Source organism: Myotis lucifugus, unplaced genomic scaffold, assembly GCF_000147115.1.
Source record: "Myotis lucifugus unplaced genomic scaffold, Myoluc2.0 scaffold_269, whole genome shotgun sequence".
Lineage (NCBI taxonomy): Eukaryota > Metazoa > Chordata > Mammalia > Chiroptera > Vespertilionidae > Myotis > Myotis lucifugus.
In genome coordinates this window covers 599,842-626,672 of record NW_005871317.1, presented here as the reverse complement: position 1 = coordinate 626,672, position 26,831 = coordinate 599,842, and the positions used below count along the sequence as shown (strand labels likewise).

Below are 26,831 nucleotides of genomic sequence, written 5' to 3'. Positions count from 1 at the left end.
ATGTTGCTACTGTTATGAATCGTAATGTAAATATCTGATATGCAGGATGGTCTTAGGCAACCCCTGTGAAAGGGTCGTTCGACCGCCAAAGGGGTCACGACCCACAGGTTGAGAACCGCTGCTTTAGATGGACAGGATGGGGTTCAGCATATTCATGGTCACAGGCTGAGAGTGTGGGTGAATCTACACTTCCCCCATTGATTCTCTGATGGAAGTATTCTGAATGATTGGTCCTCTGATAGGACTCACGCAGCAAAGTCGTGTGTGTACTTAGTCCTTGTTCCCATGGAAGTGTTGGAGGTGAGAATGGCATCAGGTGTTAGGCCACTGGGGTCAGACCAAACCTTGGTTCAGCAACGTCAGTACTTGAGTTCTGGCTGGGAAAGAATTCAGAGCTAACACTTAAACTATAAGAGAAAGTTTATTTAGAAAGTCACAGAGATAGAAGAAATGGGCTCAGGAAACAAATGACAGAGGCAAAAGAGGGCCCTTGGAGCTTAGGAAAGAGAAGGGTAAAGAGCCTAGGGAGCAGAAGAGGAGGAGGGGGAAGGCACGAGCATGCTCCTGAGCTGAGCGCACTGGGTCCTGGTCCAAAGGGTAGGGATTTTAGGGGAAGTCCCAGGGGAGGATCTCAATAGAATATTCATCAGCTTTCCAGGTGTGTCCTTTCAGGGTGGTGGTCTGCACTGATTGGTTGGCCAGGGCAGGGGGTCATTAGCCAAAGAAGCATCACTTGTCTGGTTTTGCTATTTTTCTTGGCTTCGCGCTGAAACACTACTGAGGCCTAGACGTCATCTTCAGGGCTTGATGCTTAAGGGAGTGGTCATGCAGGGGCCCACGTGGGATGCGCATGAGGCCACTCTTTGGCTCCTTGTTCCTTCTCCAAGAGGGTCCACCACATGACTAGCGACATGCCAGGGGAGGAAAGGTCAGGGAAGGGTCCAAACTGAATAACCAGTGAGATGCTGGGGGAGAAAAGGTTACCCTGGGAGGGAGGTTCTTGTTTTCCCAGATTTGGCTGTTGTTGGCACCCAGGGCTTTGCACCCTGGTGACCTTCTGTACTTGGTCTATCTTCCTTGCTCTGCTCATGTCTGTCTAACTGCCTACCACAGAAAGAAGAGATCTGCCACCGAGGCACCAAGGCTGAGTGCCTGGGGCAGGAGATGGGCTCTGCCACACAAGGTTAAATGACATTTAAAATAAGCAGAGTCACTGCATCATTTCCAAAGAAGCAGATTTTACTTATAAGAAAAAATAATAGATATTCTGTAGACTCAGGAAAGTTTTCTAAAACATTGGACAAAAACTTTGCTTTTAGTTTCTTTTTTTAAAAAAACGTATTTTTATTGATTTCATGGAGGAAGGGAGAAGGAGAGATAGAAACATCGATGATGAGAGAGAATCATTGATCTGCTACCTCCTACAGGGCCCCTACAGGGAACCAAGTCCACAACCCAGGCATGTACCCTTGACCGGAATCGAACCCGGAACCCTTCAGTCTGCAGGCTGACACTCTGTCTGTCCACTGAGCCAAACCAGCTAGGGCGCTTTTAGTTTCTTAAACAAATGTCCCAGATCTGACCAGAGCACTGGAATAGAAAACATAGTAACAGTCAGGACTTCTGCTTATGCAAATTACCATCGGAAGATGCATATTCATATTGAGCTTTTACCATAATGGTTCTGCTTTATGTCTTTGTTAGAAATTGTTTGATAACCAGGAATAGAACTCCCTCAAGCTGACTTGAGCAAAACGGATTTATTGATTTATTGGAAGGACATTGGGAGTATATCATAAAATTCAACCCCAGAGTCCCAAGAACCTGGGAAGAAAATTTCCCCTCTTGCCAACTCTCTCTAGATCCACATGGCCTCCCACCTCTGTCTCTCTCTCAGCATGGCTATCATCCTTCTTCCTGTTTGTGTACCAACAGAATCAGCTCACCCATCAACTCACATGGCTCAAACATGGCTGGTCGCCTTACTCCCACTTGACAGAACCCTATAAATCCAGTGCCTACAGTTCACTAACTGGAATCCCAATTCCAGCTTCCTGGGAGAGAAATCTGGTGGCCCCAGGGGGAGTAAGCTGTGGCCAAAGGCGTGAGTCCTGTAGCCTCTCCCCAGCGAGCAGCCATTGTGGGAGCAGGATCTCTGAGAAGGTGCGTGGGCAGTAGGTGGTCTTCAGCTGTGGAAGCCCCATGGAGATGTGTGCAGCACCTTCACAGTGAGGCCACAGTTATATCCGAATGTAGCAGGTGTTTAATAAGCCTGCCTGGTTGCTTCCAACAGTCCCTTGTGATAGTCAAAGAACAATAGCTCCTGGGATAATCTGAATAGAGGGCCATCTCCCCTCAGCCATCTCTAAAACTAATATCTGTCAGGAACTCTGAACATCTGAAGAGAATGTTGGTAATTAACCGTCATGAGTTTTAAAGCATCAGCTATGATAAACAAGGGGTTCGTGTGTATCTTAAGATGATTTTTTAAAAATTGAAAGTGATGAGGCCTCTTTGGTAAGACGAAAAATGCATGACTGAGCCACAGGACTTTAAAGTGGTCTTGGAAATGAAAAGGAATTTGAGAACAAATATCCTTTTTCAAATGGAGTTTTCCTCTCTGCTTCTGGGAAGAGCTGAGGGTGGGTTACAGCCTGGAAATCCACTCAGTTGACCAGTAATGCTTTTGAAGACTCCATGACGTGTCTTCTCCGGGGAGACTTGGAGCCACAGTTTCCAGTGCGACTCAGAGGGCAGTGGCATCATGTAGAGGCTGCCACTGTTTCAGAGGCTGGCCTTGTGGTGCACAGGGCGTTGAGGGACTAATGTGTTTTAAAATTCTGTCTTTAATCTCAGGGAGTCAAGTTCATTTAGCTCCCCAGACTGGGCCTATCAGGAAAAGGGCCGGGGACACCAGAAAAAAAAACTATGGTGTGAGAATCGGTACCCCTAGAGCGCCACTCTGCTCTCCATTTCCATCTTGTATGCCCCCCCAACCCCCCTCCCCGCCTAAGGCCCTTAACCTCGCTGGTTTCTTCTCTGTCACACAGCAATAACATCATCTGTCCTGCCTTCCTGAAGGGCTATGGATTTCATGCAAGATGCTTACATGAAAGCACACTGTATGCTAGCCAGATAAATGCAAGAGATTAACATTTGAATATCTGGAATCAAACCCAGTTTTCTGAGGTGGCTGCCTTTGATTTTTGTCTTATAATTCAACGCTGTTTTATGTTTCTATTACTAAGCAAGTTGTTCCTGTTTGTGCAGTGAATGATGAAAGCTTTATTCCATATAATGATAATAAACACTATTTATTCAGCACATACTATCTTGCCAGGTCTTGTAGTGTTTACTTTATTTGCATTATCTTCTTTTAATTCTCCTTTGAGGTCTGTATTGTTCCTCATTCTACTGTTGATAAAACTGAACTTGGAAAAGCTAGGCTCCGCCCTTCGGGACTGGCTACAGCTGTTCCCAGGTCTGGGCTTGGCTCTTGGGGTGGGTTCCACCCTTCGGGACTGGCTTTGGCTGTTCGGCTCTAGGTTGGTGTCTCAGGGGCTAGGTCAGGTCTTCAGAACTAGTGGCAGCCTTTGGGACTAGATTTGGCTCTTAGGCCTTGGCTGGGCTACTCTGGGCTAAGTCCATTGAAATCAAATTGACCCACGCCATGGGGAAGCCCCAGTCTCCATATGATTGCCTTAGAGCAGCGGTTCTCAACCTGTGGGTCGCGACCCCTTTGGGGGTCGAACGACCCTTTCACAGGGGTCGCCTAAGACCATCGGAAAACACATATATAATTACATACTGTTTTTGTGATTAATCACTATGCTTTAATTATGTTCAATTTGTAACAATGAAAATACATCCTGCATATCAGATATTTACATGACGATTCATAACAGTAGCAAAATTACAGTTATGAAGTAGCCACGAAAATAATTTTATGGTTGGGGGTCACCACAACATGAGGAACTGTATTAAAGGGTCGTGGCATTAGGAAGGTTGAGAACCACTGCCTTAGAGGAAAGGACCCATAAGTGAGCACACTTGGCCTAGGAGCCAGAGGTTGAAAGGACTGCTGGCTCTCCAGGAAGAGGTGCCTGTGGAAATCACTGAGACACACCGAGGCTGGCTTCCTTAGGCCTGCTGGGAGAATAGTATTGCTTAGGAGCTAGTCTGGGCTCTTCGGAGAGAGCTTCCACCCTTCAAAAAAAAAGAAGAAGGAAATAGCACACCAGTCTGGGGCCATTTAGTAAAGTATATTTGATGATCTCAAGCCACCAAGAAAATTTAAAGTAGGTTAAACTAGGTTAAAGTTTTTGGGGTTTTTTGTGTGTTGGTGTTGTTGTTTTAAAAGAAATAGCTAATGCCGAAACCGGTTTGGCTCAGTGGATAGAGTGTCGGCCTGCGGACTGAAAGGTCCCAGGTTCGATTCCGGTGAAGGGCATGTACCTGGGTTGTGGGCACATCCCCAGTAGGAGATGTGCAGGAGGCAGCTGATCGATGTTTCTCTCTCATCGATGTTTCTGACTATCTCTCTCCCTTCCTCTCTGTAAAAAATCAATAAAATATATTAAATAAAAAAAAAGAAATAGCTAATGCATTTTAGAAAGGTTTCATCCAAAATGATAAAGATAAAATTTTAAGTATTAAAGTTAACCTTTATGGAAAACTCCGTTATTTAAAATGGTATTTCTAGGTTGCCAAAGAGGACAGTGAGCAGGCAGGTTTCAAAACCAATGGTTACTCACTTTAAGTGAATGTTGTTACAGATCAGCTCTGCTCTTCCCTTCTACTCTGCGCTCTTCATTCACTGCTGCCTAAGAAGTGCCTTTACCCACTCACTCCATGATTTTAGCTGGCGACACAGAACATTTGTTCATTTAACACAGTTTTAGAGCACCTGCCATGTGACTGGGACCATGCCAGGCCCTAGGAATACAATGGTGTGCAAAAGATAGTCCTACGCTTAAGTGGTTTCTGGGTAATTGGGGAGAGAGACACATAAACAGATGTTCAGAATCAAGTTCAGCATAGGCTGCTATAGGATTATATAGCAGGGACATATAACCTTCTTGTGTGTGGGAGGGCCATGGGGGCTTCCCAGGGAAATGATGCTCAGGCTGCATCTTAAGTAGGGAAGAATATTCCAAGCAGAGGGAATAACATGTGCAAAAGTCCAGAGGCCAGAGTGCAGTGTGCAATTGGGAAACTTGCAAATACACTATGATTTATTTTGACCTATAGATACAGCGTGAGCCCAGGATAGAGGGGTCATCCAATGGGGAAGGGGAGCAGCTCAGAGGGGGAAAGCCTTGTGTAACATGTGAGGGAGTTTGGATTTCACCTTGGGGGGCAGCCAGGGATCTTCGAGGATTTTAAGCAGGTCCCCAGCTTTAAGCATCCCTCTCCAGCTCCTGTTACTTTTCTCTGTGTGTGTCACTGGCCATACTCGCTTCTTTTTGTTCCTGCAAGGCCAAGGCCATTCTTATCTTAGGCCTCTGCCCCTGCCACTCATTCTGCCTGGAATGTACTGTAAAGACTATCCTGGTTGCAATAGACTAATTAGATTAGAGTAGGGTGAGCCTAGAAACAGGGATGGAATAGGAGGCTGAAGCAGCAACCCAAGAGGGAGGAGATGATGTTCCAAACTGGGGAAGTGACAGTGGGGACAGAGAGACATGGACAGATGTCTGGTAGAATTGACAGTGTCCAGCAAGTGATTAACTTGGACGGCAAGGGTGATACCTCAGGCCATTGATATTCAGATGGATGGAGCAGCAACGTGCTGTGATCTGATTTCCAGTGATCTGCCTTAGGATGTGTTTTGGGACCTCACTGCTTCAGTGGAACATGAGCTGCCTGGATTTGCTTGCCAAATTGTTGTGAATAGGTTCCAGCTGCATTAATGCAACCCATGGCCTTGTTTATGTCTAATCTTCACATTTATGGTTATGTGCCTTGGGCTCTCTATAACTAATACCTAATAACATGCTTACTGGTGAGCATAATGGACTAAATGAGACAAAAATCAAAGTAAATGACCAGAATGATCATGATCAAGTAGTTCTTACTAAGAACCATTAAGTGCATGGCTTGGGTTTCCATATGCAAGGTCCCTTTAACGTGGCTTATGTGATGCACTCCCTGCTAGAGATGCTTGACTCACTGCATTTGTTTAAACTCTAAAACCCAGCCATTCCCAAGCCAGGCCCCCTGAACACCAGGCTTCTACTGCCCCGAGTTTTTCTGTTTACATTTGCTACTATAGAGACTTGGTTTGTTTCCGAAAGATGCACTTTAGCATGTGTGTGGTGAGCCACATTTGTTATATTTGAACCATATGTGACGTAAAGAAGAAGGGCAACCACTTGGCTTAGAGGGGGAAGGGGGACTTTTGGGGTTAGCAGAGATCCTTCCTGCCAATTGAAAATGAGCTGGTGAGAGGTAGATGATGGCAGAAATTAAAAGTGTGTGTGTGTACATACGTACATATGTGTGTATTTTTAGATGTCAAAAGACTAATGTGGATATAAAGCTTATTAAACTGGACCATGCTGTTTTCCAACCGTAAACATAAAGGAAAAATGCTTTCTAAGAGTCTATGTGGCTTACTTTGGAGTTGAAAACATATCACTCTTAACTGACCTAAAAGTGCTTCTAGGACCAGGCCTCATTCATGTCTTATTATAACTCAGTTCTATAAGCTGTGAGGAACCAAATAGAGAAAGTAGGGAAGACCTTCATCTGATAGTGGAGTGATTCATAAATTAATAACACAGATGTTGATTTGTGCATGGGCCACAATAAATTAATTCCTTCATTCAATAAACATTTATTTAGTATGTATTATATAGGTGTATTAGCGCTTTCTGTATAACAAATTACCCCAAAATGTAGTGACTTAAAACAGCATACATTTTTTCTTTTTTTGTTAATCCTCACCTAAGAATATGTTTTCCATTGCTTTTCTGAGAGAGTAGAGTGGAAGGGAGGGGGAGAGGGAAAGAGAGAGAAAAACATCAGTGTGAGAGAGACGCATTGACTGGTTGCCTCCTGCATGTGCCCTGACTGGGGACAGTGAGCGAACCCACAACCCAGGTACATGCCCCTGAGACCCTTCAGTCAATGGGCCAACGCTCTAAACACTGAGCAACCAATTAGGGCAACATACACTTATTGTCTCACACTTCCTGTGGGTCAGGAAACCTGCACATGGCTTTTCTGGGTCCTCTGCTTCAAGGTCTCTCGTAAGGCTGCAGTCTAGGTGTCTGCCAGGCCTCTGGTCACATCTGAAAGCTCCACTGGGGGAGGATCTACTGCGAGCATACATCATTGTTGATAGGATTCAGTCTTTGTAGAAAGTGGAGGTCTTGTTTTCTTGCTGGCTGTTGACTAAAGGCCATCCTCAGTTCCTTGTCACATGACCTCTCTGACATGGCATATTGCTTCATAAAACTATATAAGCCAAGAAGGCAATAGAGAGAATCTACTAGCAAGACAGAAGTCACAATCTCTTGTAACCTAATCACCGAAGCAGTATTCCAACAACTTAGCCACATTCTGTTGGTCAAAAGCAACTCACTAGTCCAACCAATACTCAAGGGGAGAGGATTACACAAGGGCATGACCACCAGGAGGTGGGAGTCATTGAGGACCATCTTGAAAGTTGTCTACCACAATTGATATATATATTCAGGTTTCTTTATTGTCAGATACAGCTTTTTCTACTAGACCAAACAAACTGATTGTGTGATTGTGAAACACTAAATGTTTACTGTGATAAGCCAAATAATGCCCCCACCAAAAAATAAAAATAAAAAATGTCTATGTAATCCCTTACAGGGCATAAGGGACTTTGCAGGTATGATTAAGTTAAGAATTTTGAGATGGAGAGATTATCCTGAATTATCCAGGTAAGGTCTCATGTAATCATACAGGTCCTTATAACAGAGAGGCAGAGGATCAGAGCCAGAGAAGGTGATGTGATGATGGAAGCGGAGGCTGGAATGGTGCAGCCACAAGCCAAGGAATAGGGGCAGCTTCTAGGAGATGGAAAAGGCAAGGAACAGAGGCTCTCCCCTGGAGCCTCCAGAGGGAAAATCAGCTGTCACTTGATTTTAGCCCCATAAGACCCATTTAGTACTTCTGACCTCCTGAACTGTAAGATAATGAATCTATGCTGTTTTAAGCCGCTAGGTTTGTGGTAATTTGTTCTAGTAGCAATAGGAAACTAATACACTTACCAAGGATCTTGAGGAAACCCATCTGTGGAGCTTTTTAAGGAACAAGGGGAGGTACAAGGCATAGGACGATGGGCTTCCAAGGGTTTTTCCTGCTCTCTAGTGATTCTGAAACAGTTTATATATTGTAGCTTCTATTTTTAGGAAAGTATTTCTAGTTCTCTTCAGTACTAAATTCTGTCAATAGTGAACAGGTAAAAAAATTTCATAGGGTTAGTTATATGGGCCTCACATACTCTTCAAAATAAAACAAAAGCGTGGCATTTAGCAGAAGACACTAGGCTTCCATTTTTAAAGTTTGTTACTTGTTATTTATTGTGCCTTAGGAGTGGAAATATTGGCTGAGATGAAAGTACCTGGCACAAAACACTTTTCCTTCTTGTTGTTTCACAGCCAGATGTTGTGAAATTCTTTTGTTTTTCTTTTTTCTACAGTGCCTGGAAACCTTGGCTGCTACAAGGATCATGGAAACCCACCTCCTCTAACTGGCGCCAGTAAAACATCTAACAAACTTACCATACAAACCTGCATCAGTTTTTGTCGGAGTCAGAGGTTCAAGGTAACTGCTCTGTGGCTATATATCTATAGAAACAGGTAAAGATGTAAAAATGACTTTAAACTATATATAAGTTTTTGAAATATAACCTGTGAAGCCATACATCTCTATTTTTCCGCCAAGGAGAAGTTGGAGGAAGAGTGGGGCTTGGGAATGAGGAGTATGAGGCAGTTCTCTTGTCCAAAGACTGAAAACCCCCAATATCTGCATCCCTATTTGACTTCTGACAGAGTTACATATTTCCTTGTGCCGTGTATGTTATGAGCAGGAACATCTCTGGCTCTATGGGCGATCTGGGAATAAACCAAGGGAGTGGTTGCTTCCTTGATAAATTCAGGGGCCTAGCCTGGACACCAGTCCAAAATATTTTCTTCCTATCTATTCCTCTATCTGAAATTCATTCGTTGGCCATTAAGATTCAATAATGCTATTGTTTGTTATATCAAAAAATAAGAAAATTAAGTTGTTTCATTTCCTCCCTTCCCTTTCCTTTTCTCTTCCTCTTCCCTCCCTCAGTGTGTAATGACCTGTTGTAAGAATGGGACAAGGAGAGGTCCCAGGGGAAGGGTGGGCTGGGAAGATGAGGCTGACTGCTTTCTGGGGACCAACCTTGCCAGGATCCTTCGGTTCACTTGACATCCCTGATTGACACTTACCAAGTCCTGCTTCTCTATTGTGGCAGTTTGCTGGGATGGAGTCAGGCTATGCTTGCTTCTGTGGAAACAATCCGGATTACTGGAAGTATGGGGAGGTAGCCAGTACTGAGTGCAACAGCGTCTGCTTCGGGGATCAAACCCAGCTCTGTGGTGGCGATGGCCGGATCATCCTCTTTGACAGTGAGTATGCCTTGTGCCTGTTTCTGTTGAAGACACAGGAACCCTTGGGCCAGGGGAACAAGCCTGCCCCCACTTCTTTCCATGTATTATTTTATTCACTTGGTGATACTTGTTAAGCACCTACTGCAGGCCAGGCACTGACCAGGCCCTGCCATACAGCGCTGAACAAGACTCAGCCCCTGTCCTAGAAAGATGACCTTTCCAATTTGATGTAAACACTGATATAATTACTCAGTATTAGCTTTAAGATCCTCGTGTGTGTGTGTGTGTGTGTGTGTGTGTGTGTAAATCGATTATTTTAGAGAGAGAAAGGAAAGTAGAGAGAGAAACATCAATTTGTTGTTCCACTTATTTATGCATTCATTGGTTACTTGTGTGTGCCCTGACTGGGGATCGATACCACAACCTTGGCATATCGGAATTATGCTCTCACTAACCGGGCTACCCAGCCAGGGCCTCTCTTGTTTGTTTGATTTTTTTGTTTTTTTAAAGATCCTCTTGCTCTGGTTGGTGTGGCTCGGTTGGTTGGAACATCGTCCCATGCACTGGAAGGTCTCAGGTTTAATTCCCAGTCAGCGCACATACCTAGGTTATGGGTTCGATCCCCCCGGTTTGGGCACATATGGGAGGCAACTGAGTGATGTATCTCTCTCTCTCTCAAAATCAATTTAAATTTTTTTTTAAATAACATAATAAAATGAAAAACTGACACGTGCTACAACGTGATGAACCAGACACATCAGGTCACACGTTTTGTTTTTCCATGTGGCCTAAAGAAGTTTCCTTAGCATTTTCCCTAATGCCAGTCTGCTGTCAATGGTCACTCTCAGCTTTTGTTTGAGAAAGTCAATTCACCTTCACTCTTGAAAAATGTTTCTGCTGGATATTGAATTCTGTGCTGACAGGTTTCCTTCTTTTAGTACTTAAAAAAATATTTCTTCTTTGTTTGTGGCTTGCATCGTTTCTAGAGATGTCTGCTCCAGCTTTGTTCCCCTACATATAGGCTTTCCCTTCTGTCTGCTTTCAGGGTTTTATCTTTGTTTTCAACATTAGCTATGATACGTCTAGGTATGGGTTTTTTTTAATGTTTATTTTTTAATTTATTTGCTTGGAGTTTGGTGAGATTCTTAGATTACTTTTCATTGACCTTGGAGCATTCTTAGCCATGTATTTTCTCTGCAAATATTTCTTCTGCCTTGTTCTCTTTTTCTTTTTTTTCTGGGACTCCAATTACATATTGTTAGACCATTTGATATTATCCCACAGCTGTTGGGTGCTGTTTTGCCTTTTTCACTTATTTTTTTTTTCTCTCTTTCATTTTGGATAATTTCTATTGACCTATTTTCAAATTATTTTATTCTTTCCTCAACTTTGTTTAGTCTGTTTATAAGCTCATCAAAGGGATTTTTTTAATCTCTGATAATTGTTTGTTTTATTTCTAGCATTTACATTTGACTCTTTTATATAGTTTTCATATCTCTGCTGAAATTTCCAGTCTGTTCAAGCATATGGTCCATCTTTTCCACTAGGTCCTTTCTGTATAATCATGTAGTCTGGTAGTTCTAATGTCTGGGTCATTATTGAGTCTGGTTCTGTGGATTGTCTTCTCTCTCTTTTTTAAAAATTGAGATATGATTGACATTATATTCATTTTAGGTTTGCAACATAATAATTTGAGATATATATATATATACCAGATGTTTTATCTCTTGACAGTTAGTCTTTTTCCCCCTTTTTCTTTCTTGCTTGCTTTTATGTGTGTGTTGTAATATTTTATTGAATGCCATACACGATGTGCAGAAGAACGGCAGAGGCTGAGGGCAATAGAACTTACCCCTGGAAAAGGGCAGGCCTGTGCAGTGTGGGGACTGAGCCTTTGTCGGCAGTGAGCTGGGTTTGGATTTTCTTGCTTCTGTCATTGTCTTCAATGCACATCAGGTTTCAGATCCCTTCAGTGATGAGCTGCTGTTACCTGTGCTTCGTGTGGAGCCTGGGATGCCAGTGGGCTTCTTCAGTGTTCCTGTCCCACCCTCAGCTTTGAGTAGTTGCTACATGCCTATGCCACCCAGGGGGTCTTCCCCTCCCTCAGTGCTGTTGCCTGTTACTTAATGCTGTGCTCTGTGAGGTCAAGGGATGGGGAGATGTCTTGGTCCTCCTGTCCATCCTCAGTCTTAGACAGGACATGGGGTGGGACCTTTTCAGCATCCCTGCACCACCCCCCTCTCCCTGGCAGCTAACCACTTCCTTGCATCGGTGGTGGCTCTTGGGAAGGAGAGCGTTTCCTGCCCTGCTTTCATTGGTGCAGGATCCTGGGCTCAGGGCAACCCGGGGTTGGTGGCTTTTGCCTCTGCTCTTCCCCCAGAAGCAGATCTTTGCCTGGTTACTTTGGCAGGAAGGAGAGAGTTTCCTACTCCCTCTCCCTAGGGGCAAACAGGTTTTGTTTCTACCCTGACTCTGGGAGCAAGAAGGTTTGCTGCCCCTCTCCCAGCAGCTTAAGGCTGTGCTTCCTTTGGGAGGGGATTGTGGTGGGTGCTGGGTAGGCCTGCCCAGAATTGCCTGCAACTGAGTGCAGACCCCTGTTATGTCTGGGGCTCCAGACTGAGAGGCTAGCCCACACTCAACCTTCAGGGGCTTGTTAAAATTTAGCTGCTTGCTTCTTACTTGCTTCTATGGTGGCTACCTCTTCCTCTTGCTCTGTCAAAGACGAAACACTTTGGTGTGGTCCGACTCTCCTTGGAGGGGCTTCTTACTGTTTAGAATTAAATTTCCTTTGTCTTCAGACCTCAGCTTTCTGACAGGCTGATAAAAGTTTTGAGCTTTTTTCATTGTTTGGATGAAAGCATCCTCTTACTGCTTTCTACATCCTAAAGGGAAGTGGAACTCCCCCAAAGCTTTGTAAATCCCAGCCCCACACTCCCTCTCAAGGACGTTCACGTCCAGGACCTTGTTTATACTTCACCACATAAGATACAGTCAAGTGGTTGTATCCCCTTCCTGGAACCTGCAAATCAAAAACGGAGTCCAGAGAAATCAGACGTGCTGACACAGTGATCAGACCGAGTGAGTCTCCTCCAGGCAGAAAGTCAGTTCTCGTGTGGACCGTCGTGTGCATTGCTCCTCTAAGGTATCAGAGATGCCCCAGTGCTGTAAGGCCCTTCCTTTTCACGGCTTTCCCTCACGGAGTGCCTCCCTGCAAAGAGGGCCCACTGTTTTATCTCATCTGTCCTCACACATTCATGTGATACAGGAGCAGGTGGTGGTCTCTCCAACCTCAAGACTGAAAGAAGTGAGAGGCCTGGAAGTGAAGGATCACATGGCCCAGCTGGTCCCAAACCCAGACTCTCTGACTCCAGCCTGGCCCCCACCTAGGCCACACCACTGTGCTGTGTTCTAATTCTAAGGTCTCCTGGGGGGGAAAAAAAAAGCTTCCACAGTCATTTGTTCAGGGTTTAAGTGATTCATTTGGTGATTTGATCCCGAAACAGAAGACAGTCTGGCTTTCTAGACTAAAAACAATGTCCTAAACTGGATCACATTCAGAAGTTCAGAAGAATTGGTTGTAACTGGTTGGAAAGTGAGCCCTGTGGCTGAGCTCAAGCTGAGGGCCGTGTCCTTTTGTCTTCCACAGCTCTCGTCGGCGCCTGCGGTGGGAATTACTCGGCCATGACTTCTGTAGTCTATTCCCCTGACTTCCCTGACACCTACGCCACAGGGAGGGTCTGCTACTGGACCATTCGGGTCCCGGGAGCCTCCCACATCCACTTCAACTTCACCTTATTTGACATCAGGGATTCCGCAGACATGGTGGAGCTGCTGGACGGCTACACCCACCAAGTCCTGGTCCGTTTCAATGGAAGGAACCGCCCACCTTTGTCCTTTAATGTCTCCCTGGATTTTGTCATTCTGTATTTCTTCTCTGATCGCATCAATCAGGCCCAGGGATTTGCTGTCTTATACCAAGGTAAGACTTGCCTGTGTGTCTCCAGCTCCTCTTGGACACCCTGGTGACCTGTGGAGCTTGGGCAGTTCTTGCTGGGAGGTCTTAGTCAGGAGCTACTGACTTAACTTGCGGGTTTCCCCCCCTCCCATTTCATAACTTGTATATGTTTCATGATACAGAAAAGAGGTGAAACCTGTAATGTTGGCCATGTTAGTAGTCCTAATGACAGTTTCCATGGGAGGGTTAAAAGAACAACCAAAAGAAAGAACTGAGGCGGATAGAATTGGAAGGCTCTAAGGAGGTCATTTGGTCCATCACCCTGTCTCTCAGGATCCAAGCCACCCACAGAAGATTGGTTTCCCATCTTTCTTTAAATCCTAAAGTGAAGCCCCACTCTATGTCTCTCTAATGTGGGCACATGTGTTCCAGGCACATATCTTTGCCAGCACGTGAGAAACACGGGGTGTCTAAGACCTAATCTTTGTCTTAGATGTCAAGGGCCTCAAGAAGAGTTCACTCAGTGTGTGCTACAAGGAGTTCAAGGGCGGAGGCCACCCCACAGGTGGGACAGTCTTGAAGAACAGGTAGGATTTGGGTGAACAGAGAGAAAAGACAAGGGCTTTCCAGGCAGAAGGAGCCATAGCTGCAAAGGCACAAGGGTAGGAAATGATAAAGTATTCTCAGGTGTCCACAGACAGACCAGTCAGATGATTAGAAGTTGACAGTGCGTTCCTTCTGCCTTCTTCAGGGCCAGAGCCTGGCAGGTTCTGCGTGGAGGCCAGTGGAGAGAATTACATCCAGAATTGGATCAGAGAAAACAGCCTTTCTACTAACCAGGAGCTCCACTATAGAACCAGTGCCTCCTCCTCCCTAGTTCCTCATTTTCTTTATCAGCTTTCCCCCAGTTCATTCCTTTTGATCTTCCAGCTGTTAAGGAAGAACCACCACAGGAGAGGCCCACTGCCAACCAGACGTTGGCTGAGGTGATCACGGAGCAGGCAAACCTCAGCATCAGCGCTGCCCGGTCCTCCAAAGTCCTCTACGTCATCACCACCAGCCCCAGCCACCCACCACAGACCGTCCCAGGTAGCAGTTCCCAGACACCATCAAAGCGGGTGGAAGCCACAGAGCTTGAAGGCAGTGTCTTTGGCAGTTACAAAATCAGAGTACTCTTGGGTGTTTCTCATTCCAAGGCAGGTTGGGGGTCCTGGCTCTGTCACCATGTTTGTCCTGGCCTTTGAGGGACATGTTCTCATTAGCTTGACTCCTTAGTCCTTAAGGAAAAATGCTCACCTCCATAGAGACAACATGTGTGCCTTTTGTACATTATGATTAATCAGCTAGTCCAGTGTTTTCTCACATTGAGAATATCTTTCTAGAACCCCAAGTTGTTGCTCCCTAAATTGGCAATTTCAGGAGCTCTACTTACTCATTCATTCGATCAAAAGATACATAAATGCTTTAATGGTACCAGTTGCTATTGTAGGCACCGGACTATACAATGAACTGAATAAATCTTCCCTCCAGTGGTTTATAAGTAGGAAGAAAAGACAAGAAGCAAAATAAAAAGTCAGATAGTGATAAGAGCTATGAAGAAAAGTCATGCAGGAGAAGGATAGAAAGTGGGTAATGGTCTTGTGGTTTAACTTGGTTGGGTACAGACTTCCATTCTCTCTTTTCTGCCAAGGAAATTGGGGCCTTTGTGAGCTGATAGAGCTGCAGCGTATTGTTAGCAATTACCTAGGCTAGAGATTTTCAGACTGTTCTCCAGGTCCCCGCAGGACCCTCCGTAGAAGGTCAGGGCAGAGAGCCTCTCTAGTGCTTGCCCCACGTCATTTGTTTGTGAATCCCGATAGGATTGCACTGGTCACACATCTCATTCCTCAGGCGAGGAACTGAGGCCCACAGAGTCTATGTAACTCATTTGTGGTTGCACAGTGGATCCGGTAATAGAGACAGAATGTGCACCATCATTTTCGACTCTGAGTCCAGTGCATCTTGGACCACACCGCCTGCCTCTCTCCAAGAGGGAGCCCTAAAGCCAGGCGAGGTGCTCAGAAGGCTGGGACTCCATGCGGCCTGGTGCTTAGCTGCATTTGGTCGTTTTTCCCACTTGCAGGGAGCTCCTTGGCCAGACCTGCGTCTCTGAGCTGCCAATCTCAGGGCTTCCTTCTGAAAACTGAGCTCAAACAGGTCTGATGGGCCCTGTCTTTTGCAGGATGGACAGTGTATGGCCTGGCAACTCTCCTCATCCTCACAGTCACAGCCATTGTAGCAAAGATCCTTCTGCACGTCACGTTCAGGTGAGTACGACAGAGCTGCCCAATTCCAGGAGCAAAGGCTCAGAGCTCCTTTTCAACTAGCTTCGTTTGTCTGGGTGAAAGCGTAACATCAGAACATGATCCCAGAGCCCTTAGTCCTAGGGAACATATGACAGTGATATTCCTCATTCTCTGGAGAGTGAAATGTACAACTGGACAAATTTCACTAAGGTCTGAGTGATTGTGTTTGCTACTGTGTCCAAATGATACAATTTCAAGGGGGATTGAGATAACCTGGGCATAAAAAACAACAATTTCCATGTTTTGCCTTGTGCTAGCCTTGAAGAGATCTTGATGCAGGAATAGAGATTGCTGGGATGGTACCAGGCATATTTCCCAGTGCCTTGTAGAAACCGGAAACATTCTTAGGAGGAGAATCTAACATTTATTAACTATTCTTAATAGTCATTTTAAGGCAGTTATTTAAGAAACTCACGGAAGCTTCGTCCTTCAATTCTGACCATTTGGAAAAAAAACATTTTCCTCCTTTATTTTGCTGTTCAGGTTTAACAGTTCTTCCTTCCGGGAAAGGGACTGCTGAAGTTTGTGTGTTTACAGAGGGGGGGCCCTTTCTAATTTTTTCTGGACTTCTACTCTGTCTTCCCTGTGGTTCCCAGTGCAGCTCTCTCCTTTTTCTTTTTTTTTCCTTTTTTTGAGATATAATTGATATATAGGCTATCTGCATTTCAAGGCCTTCCTGAATGTTGGTGTCCAGTGAAAGCCACTTTTCCCTGACCTTCTCACTAGCTCTCAGCCACAGGCGTTTATACATTAAGTGACGGCTCCTCCACTGCCCTCTGAAGGCTGTGGTCAGACTGGGACCACCCACACATCTCTCCACCCTGCGCTTTACATTTTTCAGTGGAAACAGTGTCATTATTGTTTACTGAGCCCACTCACATGCCATATATATATATATTTTTTTTTAAGGCACAATTTACATGTTCTGGAAGCCTCTTGGCACAGTCCTGACCACGTGTCTACCACAATAGCAGGAGAGCAGGAGGCTTCCTATAGGGCCCAGGAGCTCACGGCACTCTGAAGCCCTAAAGTGCACGTCTGGCTCCTACCTGACCCTGGAGCCCCTCTGCAGCTTCCCTGCCACGCAGCATTGGTGCTGAGGCAGGACCCATTCCTGCAGAGTAGTTCCGCCTTTGTCCCGTTTTAACTAGATAAATGTAATTTGAAGAAAGCATTCTTCTATTTAAAAAAAAATGAATTTGAAAATGCAATCTCTCAGGACAGCCCTTTCCAGATTGGAATAATTCTGCGAGTTAGCAAGTTCTTTGTTAAACTGAGCTGGAATCTGCCCCGCTGCACTCCCACCCCCCAGGACGCATTTCATCAGCACAATAGTCCTTCAGATCCCTAAAAGCAGCGCTTAGGTCTTTCCCGGGACCTCCCCTCACCGAGCGTCCCATTTCATAGGTTCAGGTCTCTCATGCGACGTAGGTTGTTTGGGCTGCTTTGTTCTACTGGGCAGGAAGAACTCTTACGTTATTTTTGTTTGACAGATCACATCGTGTTCCTGCTTCAGGGGACCTTAGGGATTGTCGTCAACCAGGGACATCAGGAGAAATCTGGAGCATTTTCTATAAGCCTTCTACTTCCATTTCCATCTTTAAGAAGAAGCTCAAGGGTCAGAGTCAACAAGATGACCGTAATCCTCTTGTGAGTGACTAAAAGCTCCCCCATGCCCAGGACAGGAGGTTCCTCTGAGTCAAGGCCACAGGGACCACCTCTCCTGTGGTTTCCTCTGATGAACTCTTCCCTGCCTCTCCCTCGGCCTCTTCAGAGGCACCTGCCAATGGACTGGGAAGGGGCGTCCTGCTGCAGGGGCAGGTGTAGCCTGGATTCGTCCTGCTTCATCAGCTGCACTTAGGAGAGAAACTCAACGTCCCAGGGTCTGGCCCTCGTGTGTGTGTGTGTGTGTGTGTGTGTGTGTGTGTGTGTGTGTGTGAGATCCAGGAATGGGGCTGTCAGGACACTGGGGCTGAGATGACAAAGATGGTTGTGTCCAGCACTGGGTTCAGGTATATTCTAGATGACTGTCAGGTGGTGGGTAAGTGTAGTGTGCCTTGAGTCTTGCTTGCTTCTTCTCTGTTTTTTTCCACACATAGATCACTTTCTCCTGGTCTTTATGGTTTAGAAGAAGGCCAGGCAGAGAATTCTGAAATTCTCTTGAGGGTTGGCCTGGTCCTCTACTCCTGGGTATTAGCATCCCCAAAGCCCTAAAAGGGCCCATGCTCTGTGCTGACTCGGGCTTTGCTCTCTGGGTGCTGGATGAGAAAAGGCCTCCTCCAGTCTTAGACAGCCTGAGAATGAGGTCTTCTGACCCCCATTCATGTCAAACCTGAAGCCTCCCACATTTGGGCTTCTTCCCATAGCTTGGTGACCAACAGAGCAAGCTTGTGGAGTGGTCGTATAAAGCATCCATTGATTTATTCACACATGTGACTTCACTGAAAGCTTGTCTAGGTGCTCAGTAACTTCTTGTTGGATTGGATTTGTCTGGCCCTGCCCCAAACAGCTGGTGGTCCTGTGTTACCTGAGCCAGGCCCTCATCTCTCCATGATTCTCTAAGCTGACTCTCAGTTCAGAACCAGGAATATCAATCTCATGGCTTAGCATTTGGGCAGCATTATGGAAGACAGGGTGCCACAGTCCCCCTTTAGCTGTCCCTCATTGTGAAAGAAGACGAAAACCCCTCACTGCGCCCATGTTCTCTGCGGCCCCCTCTGCCCCTTCTACGGGAACGGAATGGTTTGGTGGGGAGGGAGAGCTCTTACCCCTGATCCCACACGACCCTGCCCCTGGTTGTGAGAGTCAGTGCCTCTCCAGTTTAGAAGTGCCCACCACCCACAAGCAGGCTTCGTCAGCAGCAGTGAGAAGAGCAGCCTGGGCCTCTGAAGGCCGGGCCTGGGCCTTGGTCAGAACATGACTCTCCCTCAGGCACTCGGGCCTTGGGCCTTGCTGTGCCTCTGGCCTCCCAGGTTCCCTCTTTGCAGCACTTTGCCGAGTTTTCCCAAGTCCCTGAGCCACTACCTGCCATGGTCCTTCCTGGGGTTCTGCCACGTTGGCAACCCGTCTGAAACTGGCTGCTGCCAGAAAAGCAGGGCAGCGGGGAGGTATCCACAGGGAGAAGTGACACTTGGAAACCAGGAGAGATGCCAGGAGCTGGAGGCAGAGGGGCCTTTAGAGGGGGAACAGGGCCGTGTGTCCACAGGGGGGCAGGGGCGCTTCTCCAGGCACCACGTGAGACCCACCACAAGCATGGGGCTGCTTGGTGCTGTCTTCACGCTTTGATCTGGAAAGGGCCGTTTCCCGGGAGCAGCTGTCGGCAGACCCGGGGTCTGGAGACAGAAGTCTGTCCAATCAAGGACCACTGGACATATACTGACATGTGCAGTCTCCCTTCCAAGCTATTCCTGGCGTTTGAGGAATCTCTTCTCAAACACAAGTGTCAGGTGTGCAGTAACAAAGGACCCTGAGCTGTGAATAGACCCACATCCAAGGGAATGTGGGATTTGGCAAAGGGTTCACCCAGCCAACAGGCAGCGTGGCTGCCTAAGACTTACTCTGATCACTGGCCTTGGGAGCCGCCCGCCCGCCCTGCTCACCTCACTCTGGTCACAGGGGCCAAGCCCCAAGCCAGTGTGTTGCCTGAGTGGCAGCAGGATCAGCCCTTTCTCAGAGATCCTGGAAGCGCTGCTGACGCCCCAGTGCTCTCCTTCCGGCCGGTCCTGGAACAGCCCAGTGCCTCCAGGATCAACTTACTGCCCAGGGAGGGGCCACGGGAATCCCAAACCAGCTTCAGGACAGCATGGGGGAAGAGAGCCATAAACCGTCGCAGGCTGAACCTCCACACACTCCTTGGCCACAGCCTGGCCATGTCTTGGTTGGTCAGCAACACCCCACAGAGGGTCCCCTGTGGCTAAGTAAACAGCTGAGAAAGCAAGAGGTGAGGTGTGCCTCCAGGGGGCACTTGGCCTTTTAAGACACTGCTCTAGAAGAGAGAAAGTGGGGTTGGAGGTGATTGGAACGGGTGACCCTGAGAAAAGTCCATTACAGATCACATAGTGGAAGATGATGAAACAGGAAGGGGGGGCTCTGGGGACCACCGTGGACAGTGGCTCTGAAAGCATCCAGTCCACAGCCTCTGCCCTGAGGTGGGTGAGTGGAGGAGCCTGCAAGTAGGTGCCTCAGGACCTGCGTGCCCTCCTCATCCCGTTCACTGCTGGTACCCAGGCCCTGGCTCTCCGTGTACGTCCCACCATGAGGGAGGGCCACTGCTCTTGTTGCCTCCCCTTTCCTTAGCCATGTTTCAGTGCCCGTGGCCCCTCTATAAGGCACTCAGTGCCCGTGTTCTTCCCCATGTGCGGCTGCTTACAGAGCAGAGAAGGAGTAGGATGAACCCCGGGTACCTACCCCCATACCCCATGTCAGAACAGGGTAGAAGGCCTCTGGGAATAAGCGAGGTAAGGTGATCGCTGTAACTTCTGAAGTGTGGGCTCTGGCTCAAGATTCCAGTCAGTCAGAAACCCACGAAGATCAAAGCACTAGTGAATGCCGCCATCCTGGACCTCAGGCCAGACCTGTGGGGAAAGGCCTCCCCACACGCCCCATCATCAGCTCAGGCAGGAGTCGCCTGACCCAGCTGAGGATCCGGCCAGGCCATCCCAGCACCAGCGGGCACACAGGCTGTCGCCAAGCCTCTGTGCGTCCCGTCCAGCACTTAATCCTCACCAGCACTTAGTGGACGGCCTCAGAGATCCCAGTCTCCCCTGCCTGCCGAGGCCACCCCAGGTCTCCCGCAGAGCAGGCCAGCTCCACGCCATAGCCCCGTCAACTGGCACCCTCTTGGGTTGCACATCTCCTATGTGGTGTTTGATGCCGGCTATTGTTACTACCTTGGGAATTTTTAACCTTTTACTTGTTTCCTCTGGTGTCTTTGTTTACCTTCCTCACTCTTCTACCTCCTGGCCAGGTCTCTCAGCTTAGCTGCCCTGGCGTGGGGTATTTCTCAAACCTTCCAGCCGCAGCTGCCTCCCCTCGGGCTGGCCGGCTCAGGGGTGAAAGGGCCTCCCCCGCTGCCTGCAGACCCAGGGGGGTGCCCATTGCACAGGCTTCTGTCTTGTGAGTCCAGCATACTCAACAAGACGGAAGTGGGGTGTGGAAGAAAGTCCGAGGCAAATCTGCTTCAGAAAGAACGTGTCTTCGGGAGCACGTGGCGGGGAGCTGCCATCGCAGGGGTCACGCAGCGTCCAGACCTGCCCACGTCCAGGCTCACCTTCCTGGGGGGATCTTGACTTTGGATGACAAGGCTTTATTTGTAAATATGCTCTTAATATGCAACTTTGAGAATAAAATAGAAACATCATGTATTTTAAAATATAAGATGAAGTGTGACGCACTGTATACAATTTAATATATATTTTTAGGGGTTTTGTTATTTAAGAAAATGGAATGTAATGGTACTTAACTTTTACAAAAGAGAGAAAAATGTTATTTTTACTGCCTGGAGAAAATAAATATTCTCATTGTTGTAGAAACGGGATGGGCCCTGTCTTGTCGTCTTTATGGGCGCCGCCCCCCCGCCCCCCGAACTCCAAGGACGGTGTCGCGTGCAGGGAGACCCTCGCTCTTCCTAACCTGTGCCCATGCCAGGCCGCACTGTTGGCTCAGTTTTTCCCAAGTGTCTCCAGGTTCCCTCAGGTCTCGCCGCAGCTCTGACCCGCAGTGATCTTCAGCTGGGAAGATCCGAAAGAGTTGGAATTCCAAATCCGCATGCCACCCGGTGAGACGGGCAGTTCTCAGGGACGAGGCTCTGCACTCGGAAAAACTTAGGTTTGAATCCACCTTGAGGTGGTCAATCCACTTCTCAGTTTCCCCTCCCTGTAAATGTAGTAATACCTGTGCCCCAGAAGGTAATGAAGATGAAGTGAGAAAAGATGTCTAAAACACTCATGTAGTTATTATCCCAGGTGGAATTTGTCTTGCCTCTCAGAGAGCCAGTTCTTCCTCTGCCCACCCTCCTTTGTAATAACACCAATGGAAGCTCCGTGAGTCGCCCGCTCTGCGCCCAGCTCTCTCCTGTCAGGCGCTGTGCGTACCCTGACAGCCCTTTCCACAGGTACTGTTGCCCTGTTTCGCCAGTGAGGAAACGGGCTCAGAGAGCAGCGTGGGGTGGTAGTGGAGAGCACAGCCCTGGAGCCAGCCTACAGGATTCAGCTCCCACCACTCATTTGCTGAGGGACCAGGAAGTGTAAAACAGGGAGGTTTCGGAGGGTTTCGGTGGAGCAGTGACATCAGATTCCTAGTTTAGAGGGATAGGCACTTGCATTAGGAAAAACAGATTGGAGTGGGGTAAGACCGAGGGTGAGGAGGCCCATGAGAGCCTCGGAGGTACACAAGTGAGAGACTCGGGCGACCTGACCAGGCCCCCAAACCAGCCCTGGAGGGAGGGGAGAACTAGGTGAGAGTAAGCTGGCTACACCCTCGGGCCAGGGGTAGGTACTCAGGGTCTGGGCTCACACCCCCACCCCACTGCTTACCATGTGACCTTGGGCCGGTGACTCAGCCCGGTGTGCCTACTTTCCCATCTGTCAGATGGGGGCAATTCAGCACCTGCCCACGGAGTTGTGATGAGTTATTATCTTAGTATCGTTTCAGTAAATGGTAGCTGTGCCTCGTTATTGTAGAGTAGACGTGGGGGGTTAAGAACAAGGAGACGTGTATAGGATACAGCTCACATGTATTTCAATGGTTAATACTAGAAGTGTTTTCACAGGTCTTTATTCAGAAGTCTGGTGATGTTTTGTGAGCAGAAATATGCCATAGGAACCCGACTCCTGTTTATATCCATTAGCCTGTGGTAAAATTCGTTTCAGTATACTTCACGTAGAGTCGCCATTTCCAAGAACTTATCAATGACGTTAAGTGAGGACTTCCTATAGTTCTCTGGCAGGCACCTTACCTGGACATGGAGTTCATGGTCCTCTCTTTCCCTCTGTCCTCTCCCCAGCTGACCTTGGCCTGCACCACAGCAGCCAGCCCCAGCCCTGTGGTGGCTGTTGCAATATGATGGCCCCTGAAAGCTTCACTCAAGTGTTTCTCTTCTCTGAACTTTCCTTCTCTCTTTCCCAGGAGCTCTTTTTGACTTTGTGAAATGTTAAATATAGTTGGTATACAATGTTATATTAGTTCCAGGTGTACAGCATGGTGACTCAACATGTATGTACTTTACAATGCGATCTTCACACTAAGTCTAGTAATCACCTGTCACCAGGCAGTTATCACAATGTTACCGACTATATTCCCCTTCACCTTTTCTACCCATCACCCCCCCCACACACACACACACACACACACACACACACACACACACCCCTTCTGTTTCTATGAGGCTGCTGTTTTTGTTGTGTGTTGTTTGTTCATTTGCATGTTGTTGTTTTAGATTCCACATATAAGTGAAACCATATGGTATTTGTCTTTCTTCATCTGACTCTCTAGTTCTATCCATGCCACAAATGGCAAGATTTCATTCTTTTTTTTATTGCTGAATAAACTTCCATTGTGTGTGTGTGTGTTTGTGTGTATCACATCTTTATCCATTCATCTATTGATGGACATCTAGCTTGCTTCCATATTTTGGCTATTGTAAAAGATACTGCAATGAACATAAAGGTGCATATATCTTTTTTTAAATTTTTCTTTATTGTTGAGAATCTTACAGATGTCCCCCATTTTTCCCCCATTACCCCCTTCCAACTGGCTCCCGCCCCACCCCAAGCCTTCACTGCTTTATTGTCTGTATCCGTGGGTTATACATAGATGCATATAAGTTATTTGGTTAATCTCTGCATATATCTTTTTGAACTTTTCGGATAAATACCCAGAAGTAGAATTGCTGGGTAACATGGTAGATCCATTTTTGGTTTTTGGAGGACTCTCCATACTGTTTTCCATAGTGGCTGCACCAATTGGCAGTCCTATCAATAGTGCACAAGGTTTTCTTTTCTCCACGTTTTCACCAACACGTTATTCGTTGGCTTTTTTATAATAGCCATTCTGACAGGTGTGAGGTGGTATCTTATTGTGGTTTTGATTTGCATTTCCCTGATAATTAGTTGAGCATTGTTTCATATGTCTGTTGGCATCTGTACGTCTTTGGAGAAATGTTTTTTCTGTCCTCTGCCCATTTTTTTAATTGGATAGATTATTTTATGTTACTGAGTTGTATGAGTTCCTTATACAGTTTAGTTATCAACCCCTCATCAGATATGTCATGTGCGAATATATTCTGAAGGAAAATCTTTTTCATGGCTGGTGGAAAACAAATGGGGTGGCCCACTAGTAAATTTCTTAGAGACAGCTTAGCCTGCAGCAGAAAACTAAATGCAGCCAGAATGTGCAGCTGTCCTGCCTGCAGCAGGACCAGGAAGAGCACCCCAAACCCCTCTGAGCGGACTTGGGGCACCGCTGACCTTAACCTCACCTCCTTGTTTTCCGAAACCTGAGAGATTTGGACATTGTAACACCCGCCCTCTGGGGAGCCCACACCAGCGCAGCATCAGCCTCGTCCTTTGTCAAGCAATCAAAGGCTCTTCTTCCTGTGGAGACGGAAAGGGCTGGACAAGGGTGACCTTGTCTCCAAGCTTGGAAATCACATGATCATCTCCTCTTCCCCCCTGGGCTGTGTGAGCCTGAAACTGCAGACCAGTCTCTGGGACTCTGAGAACTGGAGAGCTTTTGTTCCTCTGTGGCGGGGTCGGGTCCCTGTGGGGGATTGTTTTTGCTTGGCTGAAAGGGGAACTTGGGGGACAGAATATTTCAACCTCAAGTAGCAGCAACATTTGCTTGTAGCTGGAAGTCTTCGTTTCTGGTCTCCAGCTGTTGTCTGGAGCCACCAGGCCCCTGCTGAATGGGACTACACCCGGCAACTGGGGGCTGGCAGCACTGGGCTCGGCTGGCCGTGGACCAGCCCGTGTCTAGGGGGCCCGTCTCCAGGACAGCCCTGGGGCAAGGACACCCCCAGCCCTCCCGACGCTGGACACTGGGCCCTGGCATGAACCTGCTAGCTGTGGAGGACTGGGCTGGGGAACCAGGCCCCACAGAGAAGCATTTTAGGAGGAAAATAGATCCAAGTCTGAGGTCCAGGCTCCCTCCTCAGCGAGGGGAAACAGAAAGGTCTAAAACAGCCCAGGCTTTTGCAACTGAGAAGTTTCAGATTTCACTTATTTCACTCTTAGGAACGTTTACCACTGTCCCTGTTCAAATGAGGCCACTGGACTTTTACACACACAACTGGGCGCCCGCTATTTTGCACACTGATCATGTGACTGTTTCATGGACTTGCCTTAGTTGCTGGTGCCACAGATGAATCGGATCAAGAGCATTCGAGGGGTATTCAAACCTCATATTTACCCTAATACGGGGCAGCTTTTTACGGGCCTCCCGGGGCAAGCTGAAGAAAGAGCTTCTGAATGTGCAAGGATGGGGATAGTAATCGCAATAATAACAGCAGCTAACATTTCTGCAGCCCCTACCAGTATGTGTGTGAGACCCTGTACTGAGCACTCAACAGACATTGCTGAGTTCATCCGCGTGACAGCCCAGCCTGAGGAACGGAGGCTCAGAGAAGGGACCCAGCCAGCAGAGTGCAAGGCCAGGATTCAGCCCGCTCCAAAGTGAGGGCTCCTTATTCCTGCTGCACTTCAGGCCCCTCGGGGCAGGCAGGTGGGCTCAGAGAGAGGCCCCGAGCTCCCAAATATCTCACCCTCACAGATGTTGCTTCCAGACAGCCCAGAAAAGTACAGATCAATTTGCCTGGGGCGAGGAAGGCAGCAAACCTACACTTCTTGCCCTACAGCCATGGCTCAGAGGTTGAGCGTAGACCTATGAACCAGGAGGTTATGGTTCAATTCCCAGTCAGGACATATGCCCTGGTCTCGGGCTCATCCCCAGTGTGAAGTGTGCAGGAGGCAGCCAATCAATGATTCTCATCATTGATGTTTCTATCTCTCTCTCCCTCTCTGAAATCAATTTAAAAAAATTTTTTTTAAAAAAACCTACACTTCTTTACCTATTGAGAACACAAACCGCTTTGAGAATCAGGTGAATATTATCAGGCCCCTCCACCAAAAGATCCCGCCTATAAAAATCTGCATAGAAATTCTGGAGAGTTAAAGACCCCCCTAAAGCCCTCCATGGACTTCAGGTTTAGAACCTCTCCATTAAGCCGTAAGCATGGGTACCTGAAAGTTAAAACTAGACCAAAAGAGGATAACAGGAGTATTAATATAGTAACAGGAATGATTGACACATTTAACTGATCACTTATTAAGTGTCTGGCGTTTATTCCAGGGGTTGGTAAATTTTTTTCTGCAAAGAGCTGAATAGTAACTACTTTACCCTTTTTGAACCATATAGCCTCTGATCTCTGTCACAACTACTCAACTCTGCCCGCACTGGTTGTTGGGGGCCAACCACTAGAACCCGTGCCCACCCACTGAGACCTTCAAGGACCTCGTCACTGCAAGTCCTGGGGCCTCCAGGTGACTCCAAGGGGGGTGGGGGGGGTGGGGAGAGGGGCACCAGGGCTCACACGTAAGCAGCCACAGACACTATCTAAGTCAGGGGTCCTCAAACTACGGCCTGCGGGCCACATGCAAATACAAATATTGTATTTGTTCCCGTTTTGTTTTTTTACTTCAAAATAAGATATGTGCAGTGTGCATAGGAATTTGTTCATAGTTTTTGTTTAAACTATAGTCCGGCCCTCCAACGGTCTGAGGGACAGTGAACTGGCCCCCTGTTTAAAAAGTTTGAGGACCCCTGATCTAAGTAAATGGTGGTTGTATTCTGATAAAACTTAATTTATGGGCACTAACACTTGAATTTTTTATCTTTCACATGTCATCAAATGTGTGT

General features: G+C 47.2%; 1 protein-coding gene across 2 annotated transcripts in view; it reads left to right on the top strand.

The window, feature by feature from the left end:
* The window catches only part of KREMEN1 (kringle containing transmembrane protein 1), a 53,315-nt gene extending 26,907 nt beyond the window's left edge, over positions 1–26,408 (top strand). The window contains exons 4-10 of one of the 2 annotated variants that reach the window (XM_023762932.1): positions 8,681–8,805; positions 9,485–9,638; positions 13,267–13,599; positions 14,506–14,667; positions 15,797–15,881; positions 17,414–17,570; positions 26,331–26,408. In XM_023762932.1, coding sequence (XP_023618700.1) covers positions 8,681–8,805; positions 9,485–9,638; positions 13,267–13,599; positions 14,506–14,667; positions 15,797–15,881; positions 17,414–17,570; positions 26,331–26,393 — 1,079 coding nt within the window. In that variant the 3' untranslated portion in view covers positions 26,394–26,408. The remainder of the gene's footprint in view (positions 1–8,680; positions 8,806–9,484; positions 9,639–13,266; positions 13,600–14,505; positions 14,668–15,796; positions 15,882–17,413; positions 17,571–26,330) is intronic. The other variant, XM_023762933.1, reaches the window with a different exon arrangement.
* The last annotated feature ends 423 nt before the right edge of the window (positions 26,409–26,831 follow it).